General features: G+C 38.9%; 1 protein-coding gene across 1 annotated transcript in view; it reads left to right on the top strand.

Annotated features, from left to right (window-relative positions):
* The first annotated feature begins 730 nt into the window (after window positions 1–730).
* Window positions 731–23,353, top strand: part of ITPR2 (inositol 1,4,5-trisphosphate receptor type 2) — a 525,336-nt gene continuing 502,713 nt past the window's right edge. Inside the window, exon 1 of the mRNA XM_029205992.1 lies at window positions 731–1,220. Coding sequence (XP_029061825.1) covers window positions 1,129–1,220 — 92 coding nt within the window. The 5' untranslated portion in view covers window positions 731–1,128. The remainder of the gene's footprint in view (window positions 1,221–23,353) is intronic.

Genomic DNA, 23,353 nt, shown 5'->3' with positions numbered 1-23,353 from the left:
TTGCTGGCCCGGCCAAGTGACTTTTACCTCATGTCCACCTGGACATCTGCTGACGGGTCAAGTTTCACTAACGCCCTATACTCGAGACAAAACCTAAACTACATAGTCCAAGTAGAGACAGACCCTCCCCCTTCCCTCCCTTCCCCCTCCTTCTCCTTTTTATTTTCTTTCTTTATTGTGTATTTTAAAAAATGTTCTACTTTTTCCTTTGCTTCAACACCTTCCTTCCTCTCCCTGTGTCAGCAAATTATTCACCCCACGCACCCACGCCGCCCCGGCTCCTCCTTTTCATCTCCAGGCGTATCGCCGGCTCACTCCGCTCCGGTCCTGCGCGCGCGCCCTATAGCCAATTCTCAATCCTCCCCGCCCCCTTTAAGACAAGGGACTGGGTCTCGGCCCCGCCATCCTTCGCTTTCCCAGGCAGGAACTGTCGCACCCCAAGTCTAGCCTCTCCTGGGCGGCTCTCCGGAGACCGCTTCCCGGTTCGGGGATTCCGCCGCCCCTCCAGCACCACCCCCGCGTTCGGTGAGCGCGCGCCACTGCTCCCCGGGTGGCCGGGCCCCACCCCCTACCCTGGTCGCCCCGCCCCGGCCCGGCTCCGCCCCAGGCCGCCGCCGCCTGATTGGCCTCCGCCCTCTCGTCCCCCGGCTCCTCTCCTCCCCTTCGCCCAATGGGCACCACCACCTGGTCCAAAAATTCCCCCGAGGGAACCGAGGGGCTCTGCAAGCACCAGCTCTGGCCGGGCTGCGGGGACCGCTGCGGCTGAGTGCGGAGCGGGGAGGGTAGGCAGAGGGGGGAGCGGAGGAGGGAGGAGGAGGAGCAAAAGGTGTTGGAGAGAAAACTTCTAAAAGGAACAGGAAACTTGCCGGGGAGGCGGCGGCGGCTGCGGCTCTCCGGGCGTCCGGGCGGCGCACGTCGCGGGGTGTCCGGAGCTGCAGCGCCGCTCCTGGCTGCTCGCCAGGCGCGGGGCAGGGCTGAGCCTGACACTTGATCCCTCGGGCCGTGCCCGCCGCCGCCGCTCTGGGCGCTACTGGCGGGCGCTCCGTTCCTCTGCCGCGGCGGCTCCCCGGAGAGGGCGGCGAGGGCGCAGAGAAGAGGAGGGACGTATTCTTCGGAGCATGAAGCAGCATGTCCGATAAAATGTCCAGCTTCCTCTACATAGGGGACATCGTGTCCCTGTACGCGGAGGGCTCGGTCAACGGCTTCATCAACACGCTGGGGTAAGCCGGGGCGCGGGCTGGGGAGCGCTGGCGCTAGGGCCCCTAGGAACCCATCCCAGTCCCTCGTGGCGCCGCCGCGTGCCCCGGCGCCCGCTCCCGCCTGGGGTGGCCGGGAGGCAGGGCAGGCTCTGCGCCCGCGGACAGCGCCGTGCGCTCGGCTCGCTCGCTCGCAGGAAGCTGCCCATAGAGGCAAGACTTTCTTTGCAACTTCGTAATCTCAAGGTCAGAGACGCATCGGAAAAGGAGGAAGTGATTCAAAAGCCCGGAGACAGGCCCGGTAAAGAAGTCTTCGTTGGCTTCTCCGTGGGTTGTTTTGATTAAAAAAATTTTTTTTTCCCCTGTGAAACAAAATGCCTCCTCTTCCCCATCTTTGCTCGCCACCGCTCTCAAGCCCTTGTCCTTCAGGGCCGGGTTTGTAAAACCAGTCAATAAAAGTCCGTGGCCTTGGACATGAAACTCAGGCGATGTGGCGAGCGGGAGTGTGGCTTTTCCCTGCGGGAGGAGCTCACCGTCCCACTTCGCTGAAGTGATTTCCTTTTGGCCTTGCCAAACGGGGACTCGCCCCGCCTCGGGGGCAGCCTGGGGGCTCCGACGGCCTCCTGGGTTCTAGAACTCACACCTGATTTCTCCCCTCCCCGGGCCCTGGCCCACTGAAATGCTCAACCTCTCCAGGGACTCGGCCAAGTGCAGGGCTCTTGAGATTGGAGTTGATTTACGAATGGGGGATATAGATATATAAACATAACCGTGTGCTAGATGGTTAAAGAGGACTTCCTTGATTACTAGTATTTTCTCTCTGTCCTGATTGTAAATACCAGCTCGCAGTCTAAACGCACACTGACTGCACTGTATTTTGATGCGTACATTTTGTTGTTGTTGTTACCGCCTGGTCTCAGTAGCTAGACTCCCCAGTCTTAGAGAGTTCAGGCTGAGAAACTGGTGTTTCCACTTCGGACTGGTCAGTTTTTTCTGCTGTTAGGTTTTAGGGCACATGACTTAACATGCAGTGCCCCTGGACGGTGGCTTTGAGCCATGCCATTAATGGAGTGGTGTCTACCCCACAGGGGACGTGGACGTCACCAGAACTTCCCCAGTTTCTGTTATTTGTGCATCTCCCTCAATGGGTGAAAGAAGGGAGGTAGGTTTAACTTAATCCCTTTAAGATCCATGTTAAGTGAAACTGAAGCATGGAAGAAAAGAATAGCCGTGACAGGTGCTTTTGTGCTGGGTTTGTAAATCATAAGCTGCCGTTTGTTTCCCAGAGAGTTCTTAGTACAAGGTCAGTGTTTGGGCTTCCCGCAACATTTTGCAGATGGACTCTGCTTCACCTCACCCTTCCCCTCTGTAGACTCTCGAGGTGTGTTTAGCCTGGTGGTTGATCAGGAAGGGCTTGGGGTCAAATCCCGGCTTCTCTGCCTGTGAACCTGATGACCCTGGGCAGGTCACATAATTGCATCTCAGTTTCCTCACTCATGGTTACTACCTCGTAGGATTGTGCTGAGGAAGAAGTGAGTTAACATAAGGTGCTTAGCACAGTACGTGGCGTATGAGCACTTGCATTAAGGGTTAGCGGTTGTAATTGTCACTACCTAGGTGGCTGTGAGTAACAGTTACAGTCGTGGACAACATAATAAAAAGGATTAGGAATAGAGTATAAAAGCTAGTGAAATAAAAAGCCATGTTTTTGTAGTGTCTTATTCAGCAAAGGTATGTGTTTCGGTCACTACATACTTTAGCAGTTGTGGAGTCTGTCCTGCTCATTTTGGAGAGAGAGAAACCTAGGGGAAGAGAAATGAAGTGACTTACCTGTGAAGCAGAGGAAGGACATTAATGCCAAAAGCTGGAACTATAACCCTGTCTCCAGACTCTCAGCCAAGTGTGTGTTTCGTTGGTTGCACATCATCTTGAGAAAAAGAAGCTTTAATGTAGCGTATGTTTGTATAAAATATTTATTCATGTTCAACATTTCTTGCTGGTGTTTTGGAAGTTGAGTTGCCTTAGAGTGTGTTTGTGCAGTATTATTTTTCTGTTGACAAACTGATTCTTGTTGAGGTTAATATGACAAGACCTCTGTGCAGCTCGATTCTAAGGTGAGGACGGATCGTTGGAAATGCTGCCGCTGGTGAAGCTTGGTGCTCTGATTAGATATTCTTTTTCTTTAACTCATGGAACTACGTTGGCCTGAGAGTTTTAGTAGTTACAAAGCTGGCAGGAGCCTATGTTCATGCCACATGAAATGTTATCTAGGCAAAGTAGCATCACCTACTTTGTTAGCTTAGATGACAACTGGTAGATGTTTTACTTTACAAGTGTGTTTTAGGACCATGAAATCAAAGCAGCATTATAGTTTTTCATTATACTTTTGTAGGCTCATTATACACCTTTTCTATCAAAGACAGAGTACATACTTCAAGTTGAATTTCTTTGCTCTTCTATAGTTGGTCAGTTGTCCAAGGTCTGTTGCTAATTATGACCTTGTTCATATCATTTATTCTCTTTTCGTGTCAGCATGTCTTTGTGGAGAGTAAGAGAAAGAGTATATGATGCCCCTGCCCCTGGGGTATTATAAAAGTGAATGAAAGAGACAGAAAGGAAAGAGCCCATTTTTTTGAGAGAGTTGCTAGGAAAATCCACATTATGCTTATATTTTTGTGGGCCTTAAGTTTCTTCAAAGTTGTGTGAATTGTTAAAGTGAATCAGAGAGCTCCATTGGAGACACTGGCATTGTATCTATTTAGCCAGCATAGTTCGTTCCACTGTAATATTAAAAACTCAACGGAAGAGCTAAAAACGAGGCTGCAAGTTTCTGATTTCTATCTTTGCTGTTTATCTATTTGACGCTTTTGGTTGCATGATGGTTTTTCAAATTCACCTTAGGAGATAGTTTGTGAGAATGGAGTTTACAGCATTACAGGTAATTCATACATATTTATTTTTCTGCAGATAAATTTTGTCTGATTTTAGTATCTCGTGTATAAATTTGTTTGGCAGGATGCACGTTGTTATTATTGGCTTTTGGGAATTTTTGTAATAAGGTCATGAATTTTTCACCTGAAAAAAATCACAGTTTCACTCTATTAGAGTTCAGTAGGCCCTTTTAGAGGCCCTTCCAACTGGAAATGTAGGAAGCTTTTTGTAGGCTCTGTGACCTAGCTTTTAAGTTTGATATCTCAGTCTGAGGAATTAGACTGCTCCGGTTGCAAAGACTTGCATTTCCCTTTTTTCCCCAGTTATCCTTTAACCAGGATTTACCTGACGTTTCTGAACCCTGAGTTATTGCTAAATGAGGTAGAGTATTGTTCTCCCAGCTTGTATTGTTGCAAAAGGGGCCTGGTTTATATTTTCTAACTTAATTTTTCATCTAAAGATCTATTTAGGAAACACTTATCTTGACTTAAGGAAAACTACTTTAAATACTGTTGGATGAAGATGGTGAATATATTTTAAATAAACAATTTTTTTTTGTACTGTACATTTTAGGGTTATGGTTTTTATTTTTCTTTTAAAAGAGAAGGGAGGGGGCTTCCCTGGTGGTACAGTGGTTGAGAGTCCGCCTGCCGATGCAGGGGACACGGGTTCGTGCCCCGGTCCGGGAAGATCCCACATGCCGCGGAGTGGCTGGGCCCGTGAGCCATGGCCGCTGAGCCTGCGTGTCTGGAGCCTGTGCTCCGCAAAGGGAGAGGCCACAACAGTGAGAGGCCCGCATACCGCAAAAAAAAAAAAAAAAAAAAAATAGAAGGGAGGACTTTTGGGATATGTTGTACAATTTTAGATGCGGTGTTACTTTTGTTTTTTCTTTTTCTTTTTTTAAATTGAAGTATAGTTGATTTACAATGTTACATTAATTTCTGCTATACAGTGAAGTGATTCAGTTATACATATATATACATTCTTTTTTTTAATATTCTTTTCCATTGTGGTTCATCACAGGATACTGAATATAGTTCTCTGCGCTATACAGTAGGACCTTGTTGTTTATCCATTCTATGTATAAAAGGTACATCTGCTCACCCCAACCTCCCACTCCGTTCCTCCCCCAACTCCCTCCCCCTTGGCAACCACCAGTCTGTTCTCTATGTCTGTGAGTCTGTTTCTGTTCATTTCTGTCATATTTTAGATTCCACTTATAAGTGATATCACATGGTATTTGTCTTTCTCTTTCGAATTTACTTAGTATGATAATCTCTAGTTGCATCCATGATGCTGCAAATGGCATTATTTCATTCTTTTTTTATGGCTGAGTAATATTCCATTGTATATATGTACCACATCTTCTTTATCCATTCATCTGTCGACGGACACATAGGTTGTTTCCATGTCTTGGCTATTGTGAAGAATGCTGCTATGAACATAGGGGTGCATGTGTCTTTTTGAACTAGAGTTTTGTCTGGCTATATGCCCAGGAGTAGGATTGCTGGATCATGTGGTAGTTCTATTTTTTAGTTTTCTGAGGAAGCTCCACACTGTTCTCCATAGCAGCTGCACCAACTTACATTCCCATCAACAGTGTAGGAGGGTTCCCTTTGCTCCATACCCTCTCCAGCATTTGTTATTTGTAGACTTTTTAATGATGGCCATTCTGACTGGTGTGAGGTGCTACCTCATTGTAGTTTTGATTTGTATCAAATGCAGTGTTAATTGTCCCTTCCCCCTTCCTCCATTTCTTTATACTAAGATTTACTTCCCTGGTCATTGACACTTCTGACACTTCATATTTTGGGTATATCAACTTGACCAGTGGTCAGGTACCACACAGTGGGAGTGAGCATGGCAGAATTCCCAGGACGGGCGGGACAGTAGAATCAATAGAAAGTGTACAGTTGTTTCATTGTCTGTTCTCCATGTGGTTGAGAGGTTAGTGAATGACAAGTGTGCACGTGTGTGTGTGTGTGTGTGTGTGTGTTTATGCACGTCTGTATACATATGTTTAAGTGATTGTTGCCTTTGACTTGCGGTTTCTTTTTGGGATCTACTAAGAATCAGCACCCACTAATTAAGGTCTGAGAAAACACTCAGGTGACCCCCCATTGGTGCAGTGACTGCCAAGTATCATGATAGTGTTTTACCAGAGTGGGAAAAGATCAGGGCCCTTATTCTTAATTACTACTTGATTGTGGCCAATTCAATGCGCTTTTTAATTCCTTTGTTTCCATGTTCAACTGTAGACATCAGGTAGGGGGATGGTGGGTCACATAGTTTATAATTCTGACTTAATTCCTTAGATGAATGAATAAGACTTATGTTTTATTTTTACCAATTATAGTCCTTTGAATTTCCCTTCCTGATCTTTTTTCTGCTTAAAGTTTTAATATTTAAATGGTTGCAGATTTGATTTATTATTATTTTTCTTATTTAATTTTGCTATTCTTATCATGGTTTGAAAAATCTTCCCCTTAGTAGGACTGTTTGATCAGTAGAGAGTCATAGATGAAGCAAGGAATGGTTATAGCCAACTTTTATATTTGCATAATTTGTAATTTATCTTTAGCCTCTTCTAAACAGAACCCCTCCAAGTAACAGCATTATTTTCTGCTATAACTAGGTATATGAACTTAGCTTTGTTTTGGCTACGGCATATGTTAGTGTGATAAAAGTGTCTAAAAATCTATTGGGTATTTGCATGTGTGTTTAGTGGGGAGGAAGAAGACAGTATAATCTTGAATACTGAGTTGTTCTGGAAAGTCTAAGGGTTAGTAGTATCATGTTATGGAACTTTAAATCAGCTGGAGTACAAAGACAGTTTCTGAAGTGGTGAACATAAAGTCTATTTTAAGCTGAAAGGTCCACCATTTCTTAAACTTAAGTCATTCTATAAACAACACTGCAGCTTTTAGACCCGCTCAGTCAGGTAAACAACCATCCTTCCTTAAGTACCCCTGATCCTTGGCTTTGATAGAAAGAGAATTCAGAAGCAATTGCTTGGCCTCATTCTAGATTTAACAGAGGTTTTTTGCTTAAATTTTTTTTTTTTTTGCGTAGGTAGCACTTTTCACAGTCATGTTTCCCCTTTGGAACTGTTCTTGTATAGATAGCGTGTATATAACTTACAGAATATAGACAGATTACTTTAAAACTTTAAAGTTAAATTCAAACTTTAAAACTTAAATTCCAGGCACAAGGTGTATCTTCATATATAAATACAAAGGAAGTAACAGTGGTCTTCTATGACAAATTTCTAGCATAACAATAGATTGAATTTTACTCCTTTTTTTTTTTTTTTTTTTTTGCGGTACGCGGGCCTCTCACTGTTGTGGCCTCTCCCGTTGCGGAGCACAGGCTCTGGACGCACAGGCTCAGCGGCCATGGCTCATGGGCCCAGCCACTCTGCGGTATGTGGGATCTTCCCGGACCGGGGCACGAACCCGTGTCCCCAGCATCGGTAGGTGGACTCAACCACTGGGCCACCAGGGAAGCCCTTTACTGAATATCTTTGAAATGGATGGATTAGCCCTCTCAAAATTCAAATCAATGATTGGTTAATAATGCTACTTTATAGTTTATTCTGACACAAACCTATAGAACTCCAACCCTGAACTAAGAATAAATTATCAGTTTATTCAGAAAAAAATTTAATCATAAAATTGAAAATGTGTCCGCATCATGAATCCAGTCTATGGACCTTTCCTGGTGATGTGGTTTATGCTGGAGGATGCTGCAGACTGAATCATTGGTTCACCTGACGCATATTTAATGAGCCCTGACTATGTGTTAGGGATACAGTATGAAGAGATGCCAGATATTGTGCTATTTTAAATTATTATCTCAAAAACTCAAACTTCCTTTGAGAAATCTGTGGTATGACACTTGACTAGAATCTATGGGAAACTAAAGGCATTTGATAGTTTTGCTCTCACAGTTGTAAATGCCACAAGATCAGGAACTGACTCTGACTTTATAATCCTTGTATTCTCAGCACCTCACACAATTCCTGGTAAATGGTAGGCATTTAAAAAATATTTGTGAAATCAATGTAGTTATTATTTAGTAATGGAGATAAGATTGGTATTGAATAACCGCAACATAAAGCAATTCTTTTCAAATAAAGATGATTAAAAACAGTATTCATAGGGAAACAGAGGAGGATTCTTCCTCTGGCTGGTATGACCCGAGGAGGACTTCAAGGAGGAGGTGGTATGTAGCTGAACTTTGGAGGATCATTAAGATGGATATTTGTCTCAAATCTATACCCATAATTTGATCATATATTCTTGGTACTTTTTTCTTTTACTAAAAAAATTGGTGAAGTTTTATTGTTCAGTTTAATAGCTCCAAAAAAGGAAGGAAACAATTTGATATTATTGAGATATGCAAAGATAGAAGAAATCGTCAAAAAACATATTTTATGCTTATTTATCAAATGTGAGAGCTTTAAGTTTGATTCAGACCCTCTGAGTTTATTTGGACTGCCTTCAATCCTTGTCATGTGTGCTGAGTTTACTGAGACCAGAGATAAAGAGGGCAGGATATAAAGCCCAGAAACTTGGCAATTTTGGGGGAGAATTTTGCAATGTTTCCAGCTCCTTTGCATATTCTGTTTTCACTCCTTTCCTCTTTATTTTTCCTTAGCCCCAGTGTTTCGTAGTTTTTCTTCATTAATCATGAACTTCAATAGTCTTCTAGATCCCTGGAAGCTTTGGCATTAAGGACAACTTTCCATCTGTAATAAAATAGTTCTAAATTTTTTTGTCTCATAGTGCCTGTGACTATTCAACACACACACACACACACGCGCGCGCGTGCACACACACACACACACTCTCGCTCTCTCTCCCCCACATGGCATAGAATACCCTTCTGGTATGTGTGCAGTACACCATGCCCTCATTTCCTTTTGGTGTTTAACAAGCGATAGAGGCCATCTGATAGAGTCCCATGAATGCCGGGAAAGACTTAGGAAGTAAACAAAGCATAATCTATATTCGTATCTAAATTCTTAATTCAAGCACACGTTACTGAGGTTCTATCTATTAAAGTGTTTAAGTCATTGTTAAAATGTCATCATAAAAATCTCTGTGAAAATTACAAAATGCTGGACTTTTATATGTTAGTTATCCAAAAAATTCCTCAGTGGAGTCTTAGAAAAAACTGTTAGGTTTTTAATTAATTCCTAGATATCTAGCTCTCCAAGACCTTGTGGTAATGACTGATTATGAAATAGCCACTAGGAGCAGACACTACTGCTGTCTGTATATCTCCTGTTTAAAGAGGATTCTGCAAATTGTGTAAGGAATTTATGGATCAGCAGAGCTAAATATAAGAGCTCAAACAAACAAACAAAAACCCAGCAAAAAGAAACTGGATTAAAAAATTCTTGATTAACTTTCTAGCGGCAAATAGAAGTATTATTTGTAAAAATTTCAGAGAATAAATTGCTCTCCAACTCACCTTTAGTTAAATTATTTGAAAGCCTCGTACTGAATTGTCTTGGAACTCTTGAAAAACAATCTATAGGTATCCCTTGCTATCCCAGTTCTTACTGTGTTGTCACAAAAGCTCCAGAGATTTGGAAAGCAAAGGACATTTGCATATCCCTTTGCCCATATGGATAAAGCTTAAGAGTTGAGTATTAGAACTAAGGTTCCGTTGTTTGTAAGGAACAGAAACCATCTTTGGCCAGCTTAAGGAAAGAAGGAAATTTATTAGTATAAAGATACTGGAGGAGCTCCAAGAAATTGAATGATGAGCTCAACAACTGAGCATTAAGAAAGGCAAAACCCAGTGCTGCTGTGGGCATCTCAGTAGCAGAACCTTCTCTCTGGGTCCTGCCACTTACATGACTAGGATACAGCAATTTCCTATACTCTGTATCTCTCTTCTTTTTATTATTATTTTTAAATTTTATTTATTTATTTACTTTTGGCTGTGTTGGGTATTCGTTTCTGTGCGAGGGCTTTCCTCTAGTTGCGGCAAGCGGGGGCCACTCTTCATCGCGGTGCGCGGGCCTCTCACTATCGCGGCCTCTCTTGTTGTGGAGCACAGGCTCTAGAGCACAGGCTCGGTAGCTGTGGCTCACGGGCCTAGCTGCTCCGTGGCATGTGGGATCTTCCCAGACCAGGGCTCGAACCCGTGTCCCCTGCATTGGCAGGTGGATTCTCAACCACTGAGCCACCAGGGAAGCCCAGTATCTCTCTTCTTAACATTGAAAATACAGAGTGATAGAATTTGGCCCCTCTTGGATTATTCACTTATGTCCATAAAAGAAAGTCGCGAGGCCAGATCTGACTACCAGGGAGATCCCTGTGAGCAGGGCTCCGAGTTTTGCCTGCTTCTGGGGCATTGTGGTAGGGCAGAAGGAAAGCACAGAGGACCTGGGCATGAGCTGAGGTGTTGCCGCTTAGTAGGTAATTTAATAGTAACTTCTTAGCACCTTTTAAAATAAATTATGGTAATATACATAACATAAACTGTACCATCTTATTCATTTTTAAGTGTAAAATTCAGTGGCGTTAAGTGCACTCACAATATTGGGCAACCATCACCATTACCCATTTTCAAAACTTTTTCATCATCCCAAACAAACTCTTTATCCTTTTGACAATAACTCCCCATCGTCTCCCCCACCATCCACCGTAATCTCTAGTCTAGTTTCTGTCTATGAATTTACCTATTCTAGGGGCCTCATACAATATCGGTCCTTTTGTGTCTGGCTTATTAATTTACTAAGCATAATGTTTCCAAGGATCATCCACATTGTAACATGTATCAGTACTCCATTCCTTTTTATTGCTGAATAATATCCCATTGTAAGGATACAGCACATTGTGTTCGTCACAATTCATCAGTTGATTATCATTTGTGTTGTTTCTATTTTTTGACTATTATGAAGAATGCTGTGACGAATATTTGTGTACAAGGTTCTATGTGGACAAATGTTCTTAATTCCTTTGGGTATATACCTAAGCAGGGGAATTGCTGGGTCATATAGTAACGTATTTAACATTTTGCCTCAGCCTTTCCTGTTCTCCTTACCGTGCTTTACCTTTTTTTACATACCATCTTATTACACACAGTATAATTTACTATTTATTGTGTTCATTGTTTATCGTCTGTCTACACTGGTAGAATGTAAGCTCTTTGAAGGCAGAGATCTTTTGTTTTGTCACTGAGCATCTCAAGTGCTTGACTCCATAAATATTTATTGAATGAATATTTGTTGAATTAAGATATGCATATTCCCAAATCTTTAAGTAGCTGTTAATATCAGTCCCTTTCTGGAAAAATGTCAATGTAATTGTAAAGTCAGTGTAATTGTTCTTATTAAATATTTTGAGAATTCATATGGGTAATTCTTTTAAAATGGATGAAGGTTGTCACTGGCTTTATAGTGCCATTAAATCTTGCTATACTAGGTACTTTTATAATCTCTTGGGTCATATCTCTGCACCTACCTAGTCCAACATGTGATAAAACTTACAGCCTGGAAAAAGTAATATATGTAGCCTTATTTAATGATTTGTATGTTATAGGCACATTAAAGTTAATATTTATGAAAGTTCAATTTTGTTTTTAATGTGTGCAAAGAGTTGAATTTGTAAGCATTTTGTGAGACCATTTCTTAATTTCTATCAGCCCTTTCTCTTAGTGGATAATATATAATACATCCAGGGAAATATTTTATACTTTAACAGCTATCAGCAGAAAAGTTTAGTTGGAAATAATTTGCCAATTTGGAATCAGAAAGTAATTGGGGAATTTATAGAACTTTAGAAAAATGGAAGAGGGCATACAACAACTTGTCATTTTTATTTTTGAAATTTAGGAGTAAGTGTCTGGAAAGGGATAGGCATTTAAATATAGGTTGAGGAGAACAAATGAATGGTATTTTTATTTTTCATTACTTTATATTCTTTCTATTGACTAAGTCTGTTTTAATGTGCTTTGCCTCAGTCTTACTCTAAAAGACATGTTTGGTCATTCTCTTTAAGAACTTGAAATTCTCCGGTGTTGTACTCTTATTCTTGGAATCCTCACTGGTATCAGTGTACAAATGAGAACTTCTCTGAGAGCATATCTGCATATAGGACAGAGAAATAAAGTGAAAAATATAGATATGTAAAAATTACACAATAATAATTTAGAAAAGCAAAACAAGGTCGTTCTATTCCCTCTAGTTCTAACATCCACTATGATGTTTAAAAATATAATATCTTTAGAAAATAATTTTGAGATGAAAGATACAAAATGTTATCAGAGTTCTGCTTCATTTCTATAACATCCAGATTAATCCTTTTGAAGTATATCATACCAAGTAAAGACAGTGACTTAAAAAAATCTCACCCAAATCACCAAACACAGTTACGTTAGGGATCCAAAGTGAGTTGATGATTTAAGGACTAGTTACTTGTGTTCGGCTGAAGTGTTCAATGTCATTGCTAGTATCAGGGACATAACTACTTAAAACACTTGCATTTCAAGTAGATTTTTGGTTTCAGCCATGTTTTCAAAGAGGGTAATTTCAGTCTTGGTTTGTTAAAATAGGCAGGGAAGGTAAAGGACGGAATTTTGTTGTATTGAGGACTCTACTTGTGGCTAGGAATGGTAAATACTATGACATTTTAAATCAAATCAAGACTCGTTGATGAAAGTGTTAGTTATCTAAAACTTTACAAAATTAATCCATTGCTAGGATTAATAACAAATGATAAAGGGCCTTTATTTACCTTTCTTCCCTATTTACCTGGCAGGACATGATTTAGTAATTGAGTTCCAATTCTAAATCCATGTCAAGAATGAGTCTCCTTTCCTGGTCAGTACAAATGAAGTCATTGTATCTGTCAGGGTGAAACCAAGTACTTATTTCTGAAGTCTTGGCTGCTAAAGAATCTCTCAGAACTGGCTCTTAAAAATTATCAAATTGCAAGTCGAAAAACACTTGGTTAATTACTGGAGAATCTGAATAAAGAATTGTTTAAGTAAACTGACATGTACAAGTCTTGAGAGGCAGTAATTACTTTGGCAACAAGATATCCATAAATTTATACCATTAACATTTTCTAAAGAGTAGATCAACATTTGTATTGCACATTTTTTTCAAAATAGAAGTTATAATAAACTTAATATCAACTGAATCATTTAGTTTGAACTGTATTTAATTTAGCAAAAAATGTATATTAATTTTTATTTCTGTATCAGAGATTGCTAGTTATTCCCCCAAATTAATTTTTCCCTCTTCCATACTAATAGAAGTACTTGAGTTTGTGGATGCTCAGAATAAAGACCACGTTCCCTAGCCTCCCTTGTAGCCAGGGGTGGCCTCAGACTATAATTTGTGGTTAGGTTCTTAAAGGAGAGGTTTACTCTCCTCCTTCCTTTCCTCCCTATCCAGTCCCCATTCAGCTATTTGTAATGTGGCAGGGAAGAAGCCACCTTGAACCATGTGGATGAGGCCAATACTTCAGGAATAATAGAATATCAAGAAATGAACCTGTTTTCTGGACAACCTCAAATCCTGACTCTACTGTATTCGAACAGAAGATGAAACTAGATGGACAGACAAGGACCAGATCATGTATTCCCCATTAGGCAGTGTGAGGCCATTGATGGATTGTTAAGTAGAAGAATGAAATAATCAGCTTTTGCTCTAGGAAGATCAGACGGTGGTAAAGAGAAATAGAAGAAGGCTGCAAATGGCAGGCATGGGAGGAATCAGGTGATACATGAAGGCAGCCTGAATCCAGCAGCTGGAGTTGGGAATGAAGAGTAGCTTGTCATCAGAATCATTGAAAGGGCAGTATCTTTGTTTAGTGTTTGCCTTTAGACCCCAAAAGATTTATGAATTAAAATATTCATTGTTGCTTTATTACTTTAAAAAATGGAACATATAGACTTGAAAGAAGTTTCCCCTTCATTTGCTTACAGTTGGTTAGAATGTCATTACGCCCGGTATGACTTCAGGCTTTCCATGGTTCTGGGAAGAGGTACAAGCCTTGTCTTGTACCATATTTCCATCCTCTGGCTCTGTTTCAGGCATAAGGGCTTTTTTCCCCCCTTTTTAGTTGCACAAACATCCTGAGCTCCCTCTTACCATAGGGCCTTTTCACATGTTTGTTTCCTCTTTCTATTGGTTTCCCCTCTTAACCCCCTATGCCTTTCACCTAATTAATGCCTGTTTATCATTCAGATTTCAGCTCTGTGATACTTCTTTTTTATTTTAATTTTTATTGAAGTCGAGTTGATGTACAATGTTGTGGCAATCTCTGTTGAACGGCAAAGCGACTCAGTTATCCACATACAGACATTCTTTTTTTAATATTCTTTTCCATTATGGTTTATCACAGGATATTGAATATAGCTCCCTGTGCTATACAGTAGGACCTTGTTGTTTATCCATCCTATATATAATAGTTTACATCTGCTCATCCCACACTCCCAGTCCTTCCCTCCCCCACCCCCTTCCCCTTGGCAACCGCATGTCTGTTCTCTATGTCTGTGAGTCTGTTTCTGTTTTGTAGACAGGTTCATTTTTGCCATAGTTTAGATTCCTCTGTGACACTTCTGCAGTGAGCTTTTCCTGATCTCCCTGACTGTGTGAGCTCCCTTTGCTACATATATGCTCATACAGCACCATATTTGTTTCCTTCAGAAAATTTATCCCAGTTGTAGTTTTAATTGTACTTCTAAGATTTATAAGATTATTGGATTATGTATGTTTCTCCCACTAGACTTTAAACTCTGTAAGGGCAGCAACTGTGTTGTGTACAGGTATGTCCTCAATATCTTGCACAGTGTCTGTCACATAACAGGTATTCAAGAAATATACTGAACAAATGAATATTTTAGCATGATGGTTAAGAGGATGAGTGTTTGATTCAGACAAACCTGGTTTCAAATTATGGCTTTACTCCTTCTCATGGTATGATCTTTGGAAGTTACTTAATATCGAGAACCTCAATTTCCTTATCTGTAAGGTGGGATTATTGCCTGGTTTGTAGTATTGCCATGATGACTAATGGCAGTTAAAATATGTAAAACACTTAGTAAGCATCAGGCCCTTAGGCACCTAAGTGTTAAATAGGTGGAAACCATTATTATTACTACTACTATTGTTATTATATCTGAAAAATCAGCAGGAGTCTCTTTGGAGGCTTGGCCAAGTTCATTTTGCATTGATTTAAAAGTTCTGCTGTATTATGTTTATAAAAATTTGCAGTAAACCAGTTTTTCAGCTGGTATTTGTTTAGTAGGTTATTCAAAGGCACTCTGCCTTATCTATTGTTTATTTTGTTTTTGGACCTTTTTTTTCCCTTCCTTACTTTGATAATGCATACTACTAAACTGCAGGCACTTATAATTATCTTTTCTTAGTGGTTTGATGCATGCTATCTTTTTGATGTAATGCAAACACCCGAAGTGTATCAGCATTAGTAATAACCTTAGAATTGCTTGGCGTATATATATATACCATATCTTCCTTGACTAGAATTTTCAAGTCTTGTTAAATTTTAAAGCCAACATGTTATTTCAGTTGCTAACATTTCTTCCCTACTGGAACATAGTGGTAAAAGGAAACAGTTTTGTTTTATTTATTGAGACAAAGCAAATGTTTGCTTTGGAGCCATTAGAATGGATGTTTTGCACAAGTTTCCTATTGGCCAAGAATGCCTGCTAAACTTCAGTGACTGTTAGAGGGATTAGCAAAAACATTTATCTAACTCGGATAATGAATCAGTTGACAAATAAACAAATTGGTCTAGGACAGTCTTGTCAAATTTTAAACAGTGACTGATCAAATGATAATGGTTACTTCTCTTTAGAATGCTAATGAATTTTAGACAAAATCCTAGGGATATGAAAGGCATAGAGAGTGTATCTTACTCCTGCCTCTTAGATATACCTAATGAACAAAAATTATCCAGGCTGTAGCCTTCTTTTGGTTATGCCATAAAAGGAGATTTTACTATTTTCTAAATCTTTGTGTGTATATGTACACAAACTATCGAAGAACTCTTAAAAATTAAAGCATTAAAAAACACTTAAAAAAAACTTTCTTTGCAAACTCTTGTTAGAAAATTTCTCTCTGAGAAGCTGTTTCCTTTCAGTTAACGTAAATTCCTTATGGTGCAGTTTATGCCAGTTTGTTATTTGTAGTCATATTGGACTAACTACTAATGCATGGGAGAAAAGTGCCACATTCCTTGTTATGACAGTGAATTAGTCAATCTGAAGACCATTTATTAACCAGGATTTTTTTGGTTGCAAGAAACAGAAAACCCAGTTAGAACAATTGTCAGCAAAGAAGAGAACTTTCTGGTTGAGGTAGCTGAAAAGTCTATGCATAACATTGTTATAGACTCTCTCTCTTTATCCCTGATTCTGTTTTGTCATCAGTATTAGTCCCATCCTCAGGCAGGCCTTCCGCCTTTGGTGGCAGCATGGCTGCTAGCAGCTTCAGCCTTAGCGTATCCCATCCTCTTACATCCAGAGCTGAAGAGAGAGTGCCTCATTTCCTCAAACTCTAAAAGTGCTGCATTGTTTGTTTGTTCTACTTTTGTGACTAGGCTCATAGTCTCATCTTCAGCCAAACACTGTGGCCAGAGGGGGGGATGCTCTGATGACGGAGGTGACGTCATCATGCTCTGAGTGGAAGAAGAAGAGCCCTTCTCCATTCTTCTTTCAGGGCTCAGTTGCCAGAAGGAAGGCATTGGATGCTGGAAAGGCAAAGACAACACGTGTCCGTTGTAGCCAGATAGGATCACCCCATGGCCTTCACAAGCCATGTTTCCTATGTCCTATGTCAGGTTTTAAAATATGAAGCCCTTAATTATTTTTGGTACTTATATAAGGCTATTCTCTTTCCAGTTTACTAGTTTTGGGCTTTATACTAACACCGTTTCAGGCGGAGCCTACTGCCTGATGCAAAGTAGAATTGTCTAAGTACTTTACATGCCGCAGTAAAGCCTCGTTAGTCTGGTCTGGTCTAAACTTTTCTTTTAGCATCAGCTCCTGAAGGAAAGCATTCTGAGGATATCAGGGGTGAGGGTCGTGGTGAAGGGTCAGAAAGGGAAGGCAGCATTTTATTGTAATGTTGATGCAAAATAAAAAAGGGAGAGGAGCTTAGGAAACAAACTTTTTCAAAATGTGTACACTATTCATAAGTATATGAATAAACCTCCTTCAATAAATGAATCTCATCCATGAAGGTATATGATTTGAGCCTCTTCTCACAGTAAATTTGATTGTGAACGTATTTGCTTTTAGTTTCAATAGCTTTTGTTTAGACGCAAGTAGCTTATCCACTTTATGGAATGATTGTGGCCCCTTCTGTGTACACAGTGTACAAGAATTAATTATTATGATGGAGATGTGTACAAAGCAGGCTGTAATATAAGCAGGATTTAAAACACAAAATTTAAAATTGAAAAATTATTAATTCCGATATGAAAATTGGAAAATTTTGTAGCTAAAATGCTTTTAATTAAAAATTCCTTCCGTAAAACAAATATTTACTGTGCCAGAGTTAAATTTGAATTATAATTCCTAATTAATGTGTTAATATTTGAAATGTATGTAATATTTACATCTTTATATAATATTTAGAAAACACAGTAAATTTTTCTAACTCTTAAGAGTCAGTGTCTTCAACTTTTTTTTTTGGTCATATCTTAAATATTTAAAACTTGGGTCCATCTTGAACTATTGAACAAACTGGTTGGTTATGAAATGACTGTCTAAAACTCATATTTAATTTCAAGGTTGAAGTCAAACCATTGAATAAAAAGATGTTTGATAATGAGTTTTTAAAGGCAATATGGATTTTGGAAAGAGCTGTTTAAGTGCTTAGATTTGAATTCTAGTCTACCCTGAAGAGGTTGAGAACTTGGACAAATCATTTAATCTCTGAATTCAGTTCCCCATCTTTAAATTGGGAGTACTATTAATACTTGTCTTCTGATTCTCAGTGGTCCTTTGGGAGTAGGAAATGATGCTATACTTGTGTGAGTATTTGGAAAGCTCTACTGGTACATGCTGGATATTTAAAAAGTTAGTATTAGAGTTTAAAAATTTTTAAAATTCAGTTTATTGAAACTAAAAAAGTTCACACATTTCTCCCACTTCCTACCCCCCACCTCTTGCAACTACCAATCTGTTCTATCTGTGAGCTTTTTTTTTTTTTTTAAAGAATCCACATATAAGCGACATCATATGACATTTGTCCTTTTCTGTCTGACTTATGTCACTTAGCATAAGGCCCTTAAGGTCCATTCATGTTGTCATAAATGAAAGATTTCCTTTCTTTTTTATGGCTGAATAATATCCTATTGTATATATTCATTAATATTTTGTTTCGATAATATTCCATTTTATGTGGTATATTCCACAGTTTTTCTGTTCATCTATCAATGGACACTTAGGTTGTTTCCATATCTTGGCTATGGTAAATAATGCTGCAATGAAATGGGGTTTATATATCTTTTCAAATTAGTGTTTTTGTTTTCTTCAGATATATACCCAGAAGTGGAATTTCTGGATCATGTACAGTAGTTATATTTTTAATTTTTAAGGAATCTCCATAATGTTTTCCATAGTGATTGCACCAATTTACATTCCCAACAGCAGTGCATGAGGGTTCCCTTTTCTCTACATCCTTGCCAACACTTGTTATTTCTTTGTCTTTTTGATAATAGCCATTCTAAAAGTTGAGAGGTGATATCTTATTGTGGTTTTGATTTGTATTTCCCAGATAATGAGTGATATTGATCATCTTTTCATGTACCTGTTGGCCATCTGAATGTCTTATTTGGAAATAAGTCTATTTGGGTCTATTGCCCATTTAAAAATTGAATTTTTTTTTTTTTTTTTGCTATTGAGTTGTATGAGTTCTTTGTATACTTTGGATATTAACCCCTACATATATGATTTGCAAATATTTTCTCCTATTCAGTAGGTTGCCTTTCATTTGTTGATAGTTTCCTTTGCTGTGTAGAAGCTTTTTTTTTTTCTTTCAAGTTTTATTTAAAACTTCTTATGTAGTTTCCATCCCAAGTCACAATAGAGCCATGATTTCTTTGGTTTACAGTACATTTCTCCAAAACCTTTCATTAAAGTGTACCCACTCTGAAAGTGTGCCATGCATACGCTGCAGTGTTTTGTACCTCTGCCATACTTCAACACATCTTCCTTTATCATTGATATTCCAGTTCAAAATAGTATTGGAAGGCTTGTGTATTCTTTTTATTTTTTTTTAAACATCTTTTTTGGAGTATAATTGCTTTACAATGGTGTGTTAGTTTCTGCTTAGAAGCTTTTTAGTTTGACGTAGTTCTGCTTGTTTATTTTTGCTTTTGTTGCTTTTACTTTTGGTGTCAGATTCAAAAAATCATTGTCAAGAGTGATTTCAAATAGGAGCTTACTGCCTTTGTTTTCTTCTAGGAGTTTTATGGTTCCAGGTCTTACGTTAAGTCTTTAATCCATTTTGAATTAATTTGTGTGTATGGTGTAAGAAAGTGGTCCAGTTTCATTCTTTTGCATGTGGCTGTCCAATTTTCACAACACCATTTATTGCAGAGACTATCCTTTCCCCATTGTATATTCTTGGCTCCTTTGTCATAAATTAATTGACCATATATGTGTGGGTTTATTTCTGGACTCTGTATGCTGTTCTGTTGATCTATGTGTCTGTTTTTTTCCCCAATACCATACCGTTTTAATTACTATAGCTTTGTAATAGAGTTTGAAATCAGGGAGTGTGATGCCTCCAGCTTTGTTCTTTCTCAAGTTTGCTTTGGTTATTCAGGGTTTTTTTTTTGTTTTTGTAGTTCCATATAAATTTTCAGATCGTTTGTTCTACTTTTGTGAAAAATACCATTGGAATTTTGATAAGGATTACACTGAAACTGTATATTGCTTTGGGTAGTATGGACATTTTAACAATATTAATTTTTCCAATCCATGAGCACAGAATATCTTTCTATTTATTTGTGTCTTCAATTTCTTTCATTAATGTCTTGTAGTTTTCAATATACAGCTCTTTCACCTCCTTTTTTAAATTTATTCTTAGGGTTTAAAAATTGATAAAGTCATAAAGAGGTCACCTAAACCTATTTATTAGCAACAGTTGAATCATATTACACATTTTAATATCAGTGGCTTATTTTTCCAGATTTGCTATAACTGTAAAGACAGGAAAATGTCTCCCCTGTACCAGTGATGCAAATAAAAAGAAAATGTTGAATTAGTTACATAACTCAGTATTTTCTTGATTTATTTTGTGTTTATTGATAAAGAAACATATTTGGAAAAGAGAAATAATTTATACTAGTTATATACATAATTAAATATCTTGGATATTTTGGATAAACCACTGTTTTAGGCAGTGGTTTTAAAACTACAGTCCAAATATCATCTAATTACAATTCAACAGATCCGTCATGATATTTGGAGTGACATTAAGGTAGCCTACCTTATTTTTTTTTTTAACCTTGAAACATGAGAGAAGAGATGAGACATAGATTTAAGATTTGTTGATTTTTAAAAAGAAATCTAGTCAAGCTATTTCTTAAAATTGCAGTGTTCAGGGAAGTTTAAAGGGTGAAATACTAAGCATAGTTATGTGTCTACATCAAGGTATTCATAAATGAAAGGAAATGTAACATTAAGTGAGGGAAAATAAAGCATTTCCTATCACATCCTTACTGTTCCTGTTTTTAAATTACAGGCTCTTTAGAGAAAACTTCAGCTGCTTAGCAATTCTTTAGGCCATGGATGGAATACTTATGAGTCTGGCCTAGTAACAACCCCTGTACTGCCAAGTTCTTGGAATTTAGATTTTCGACAGTCAGGGAAGAGGCTTTTGATTGGTTTGTGAAAAGAAAGGAGGACTGAACATCCCTGTGGTGCTGTGCTGAAGAGAAGGGAAGAATTAGAAAGGGTGGGCGCCGGGGAAGCAGCAAGTCCCTACTGTACGGCTTTTTTACGTTCAGAGAGCATTCAGTGGTTTAGAATTTGAATTCAGCAGGTAACTGAAGGGATGTCATTTCACTGATTTAACACCAAAATATAGGACTCTCCAGGGGAAAAACTATAAGGCTTTTGGGGGACCCTTTACTGTAGGGACTATCCATAGAATTACTTTGAGAGAGGAAACTAAAAAGGGAATGGGGTGCTTCTACTGGTAATACTAAATCTTGGTCCAGAGTGAATCATGTGCCTTTTTCATAGACTTTCTTCAGACAGGACGAAAACAAGGGCCAAGTGCGATGGTGAAGGTTTTTTATTCTTTATGATTTCGGGTAATTTCTACTCCTCCCGGCAGCAGTTGTCAACATCTGCAGGGATGAGTCCTTCCGGTGACAAAGCCCTTAGTGTACAATCCAGAGCCAACACACAGTTGCAGAATCGTTTTGTCTCCTAGTGGATGTACTTTTTCCATGTAATTTGTTGTTACGAATGGTTTGTGACTTAATGTGCAAAGCTAAAAACTTAAAACAAAAAAGCTGAAAGTTGTATTGGTTTGTGGGAGAGATTTTGTTACTAGATCTACGTTTGTTTCTTAGAGGATGTCCAATAAGATAGGGTAACCATGGAGGTTTGTCTTTTTCTTCTTGATCAGAAGTTTGGTTTCAAATCATCAGTTTGGCAATTGAGCCCTAAAGACGGTAGCTCTAAAAGACAGTTTAAAAAATACTTTGAATAAATTGTACTTAATATCTGTTTAAAGCTTGACATTATGAAAGGGAAAGAATGAGAGAGACAGATATAGATAGGGTACTAAGGGGAGTGTGGGTTACCTAAAGACTGTAGTTGGTTTTATTATGGAGCAAAGTGGTTGCTGGCGACATTGTTTTTCTCTTACCTCTCCAGGGGGGAAAGAGAGTTGTACCATCTTGGAGGAAACTGGGAAATCTTACCAAAATGTCAATTGTTGCTTGTCCCTGGGAGACCTCTTTTGGAGAAGAGTGAAAGTAGCGGGTCCCTCGTGAATATGAATCAGTGAATTATTTGGGCAGGATAAAAAAATTCATTGTGTCCATTTGATTTCTTGGTCTTCAGTTTCATTCCATAGGATGGCAGGAGGTTGAGAAATGAGTTGTTTTGCCTTGAAAAGGAATCTGCTTTTGGTAGCTTAGATGTAGGAGCAGCCAAAGTGAAAGCCACCAGATCACATTCTTTTTTATTTTTTTTTAAATTTATTTTAGAACTTTATTTTTTTATACAGCAGGTTCTTATTAGTTATCCATTTTATACATATTAGTGTATATATGTCAATCCCAGTCTCCCAATTCTTAGGGACAGTTTTGGTGAGAAAATAATTGTAACGAATCAGCTGCTCTTTAAACATCTCTAAAGACTTCTTTTTGAATAAGGGAAAGCAGTGACCCTGGTTCCTGTTTTTTGTGTTTTTTTTTTTTTTTTTTTTTTTTTTGTCTTTTTATCAGATAGGAATCTGATCAGTATCAGTTAGAAGAAAACCATTTTGCAGATTAAAGGAGATACCTTTTCTTTTGGGTCCAGGAAATGCAAGTGTGAAACATAGACAGCCTGTCTATAAAAGGAGTTAGAAAGTAGGGCAGAATATTCCCATCCATTCAGATGAAGGGCAGAATGCAGAAGATGATAACCCTCCTTGAGCTTGTCTTTGGAAAATGATTTTCCTCATACTTAAAATTCTAAAGATGAGGCCTAGAACTTCAAGAGAAACTTCTATAATGGTAATTTCCCCTGTGATTTTTGCTTGTTGCAACTTGATTGCTCTTTAGTATGGTATTCATTTACCACATGGAAACTTCCAAATACAAATTATGTTGCTAAGGGAGAAGAAAAAAACCCTGGTTATTAATGATAACAATATTTGTAAGCAGGGCCCTTTAAAACAATGTGGGCAGAGGGGATGGAATCTTCCTTTTAAAAAGAGATGTGTAACTCTTTTGCTTCCCATCAGTTTTAAAAAAAGTTATCGAGCTATATGTTAGCCATGAACAGCTTCCCAGGAATATGAGACTATGTTATCTTGAGAGGATCTATTTTATCCTCTGTTCCATACAGCCCTTAACTGAGGTGCTAATTTTTGAGATACTCTCCAGCTTATTAGGGGTTGGGGCAACCAGTTACTAGCTGTTAGTTGTGTTTCCACAGAAAAAGGAATTAGCCTCATGATATATTTTCAAGGAGAGTGATATTTCTGTGAAATGCCTGCT

Source organism: Monodon monoceros, unplaced genomic scaffold (assembly GCF_005190385.1).
Source record: "Monodon monoceros isolate NGI ecotype Baffin Bay Population unplaced genomic scaffold, NGI_Narwhal_1 Super_Scaffold_6, whole genome shotgun sequence".
NCBI lineage: Eukaryota > Metazoa > Chordata > Mammalia > Artiodactyla > Monodontidae > Monodon > Monodon monoceros.
The sequence above is the reverse complement of the archived record's forward strand: the minus strand, read 5'-3'. Positions and strand labels throughout refer to the sequence as shown.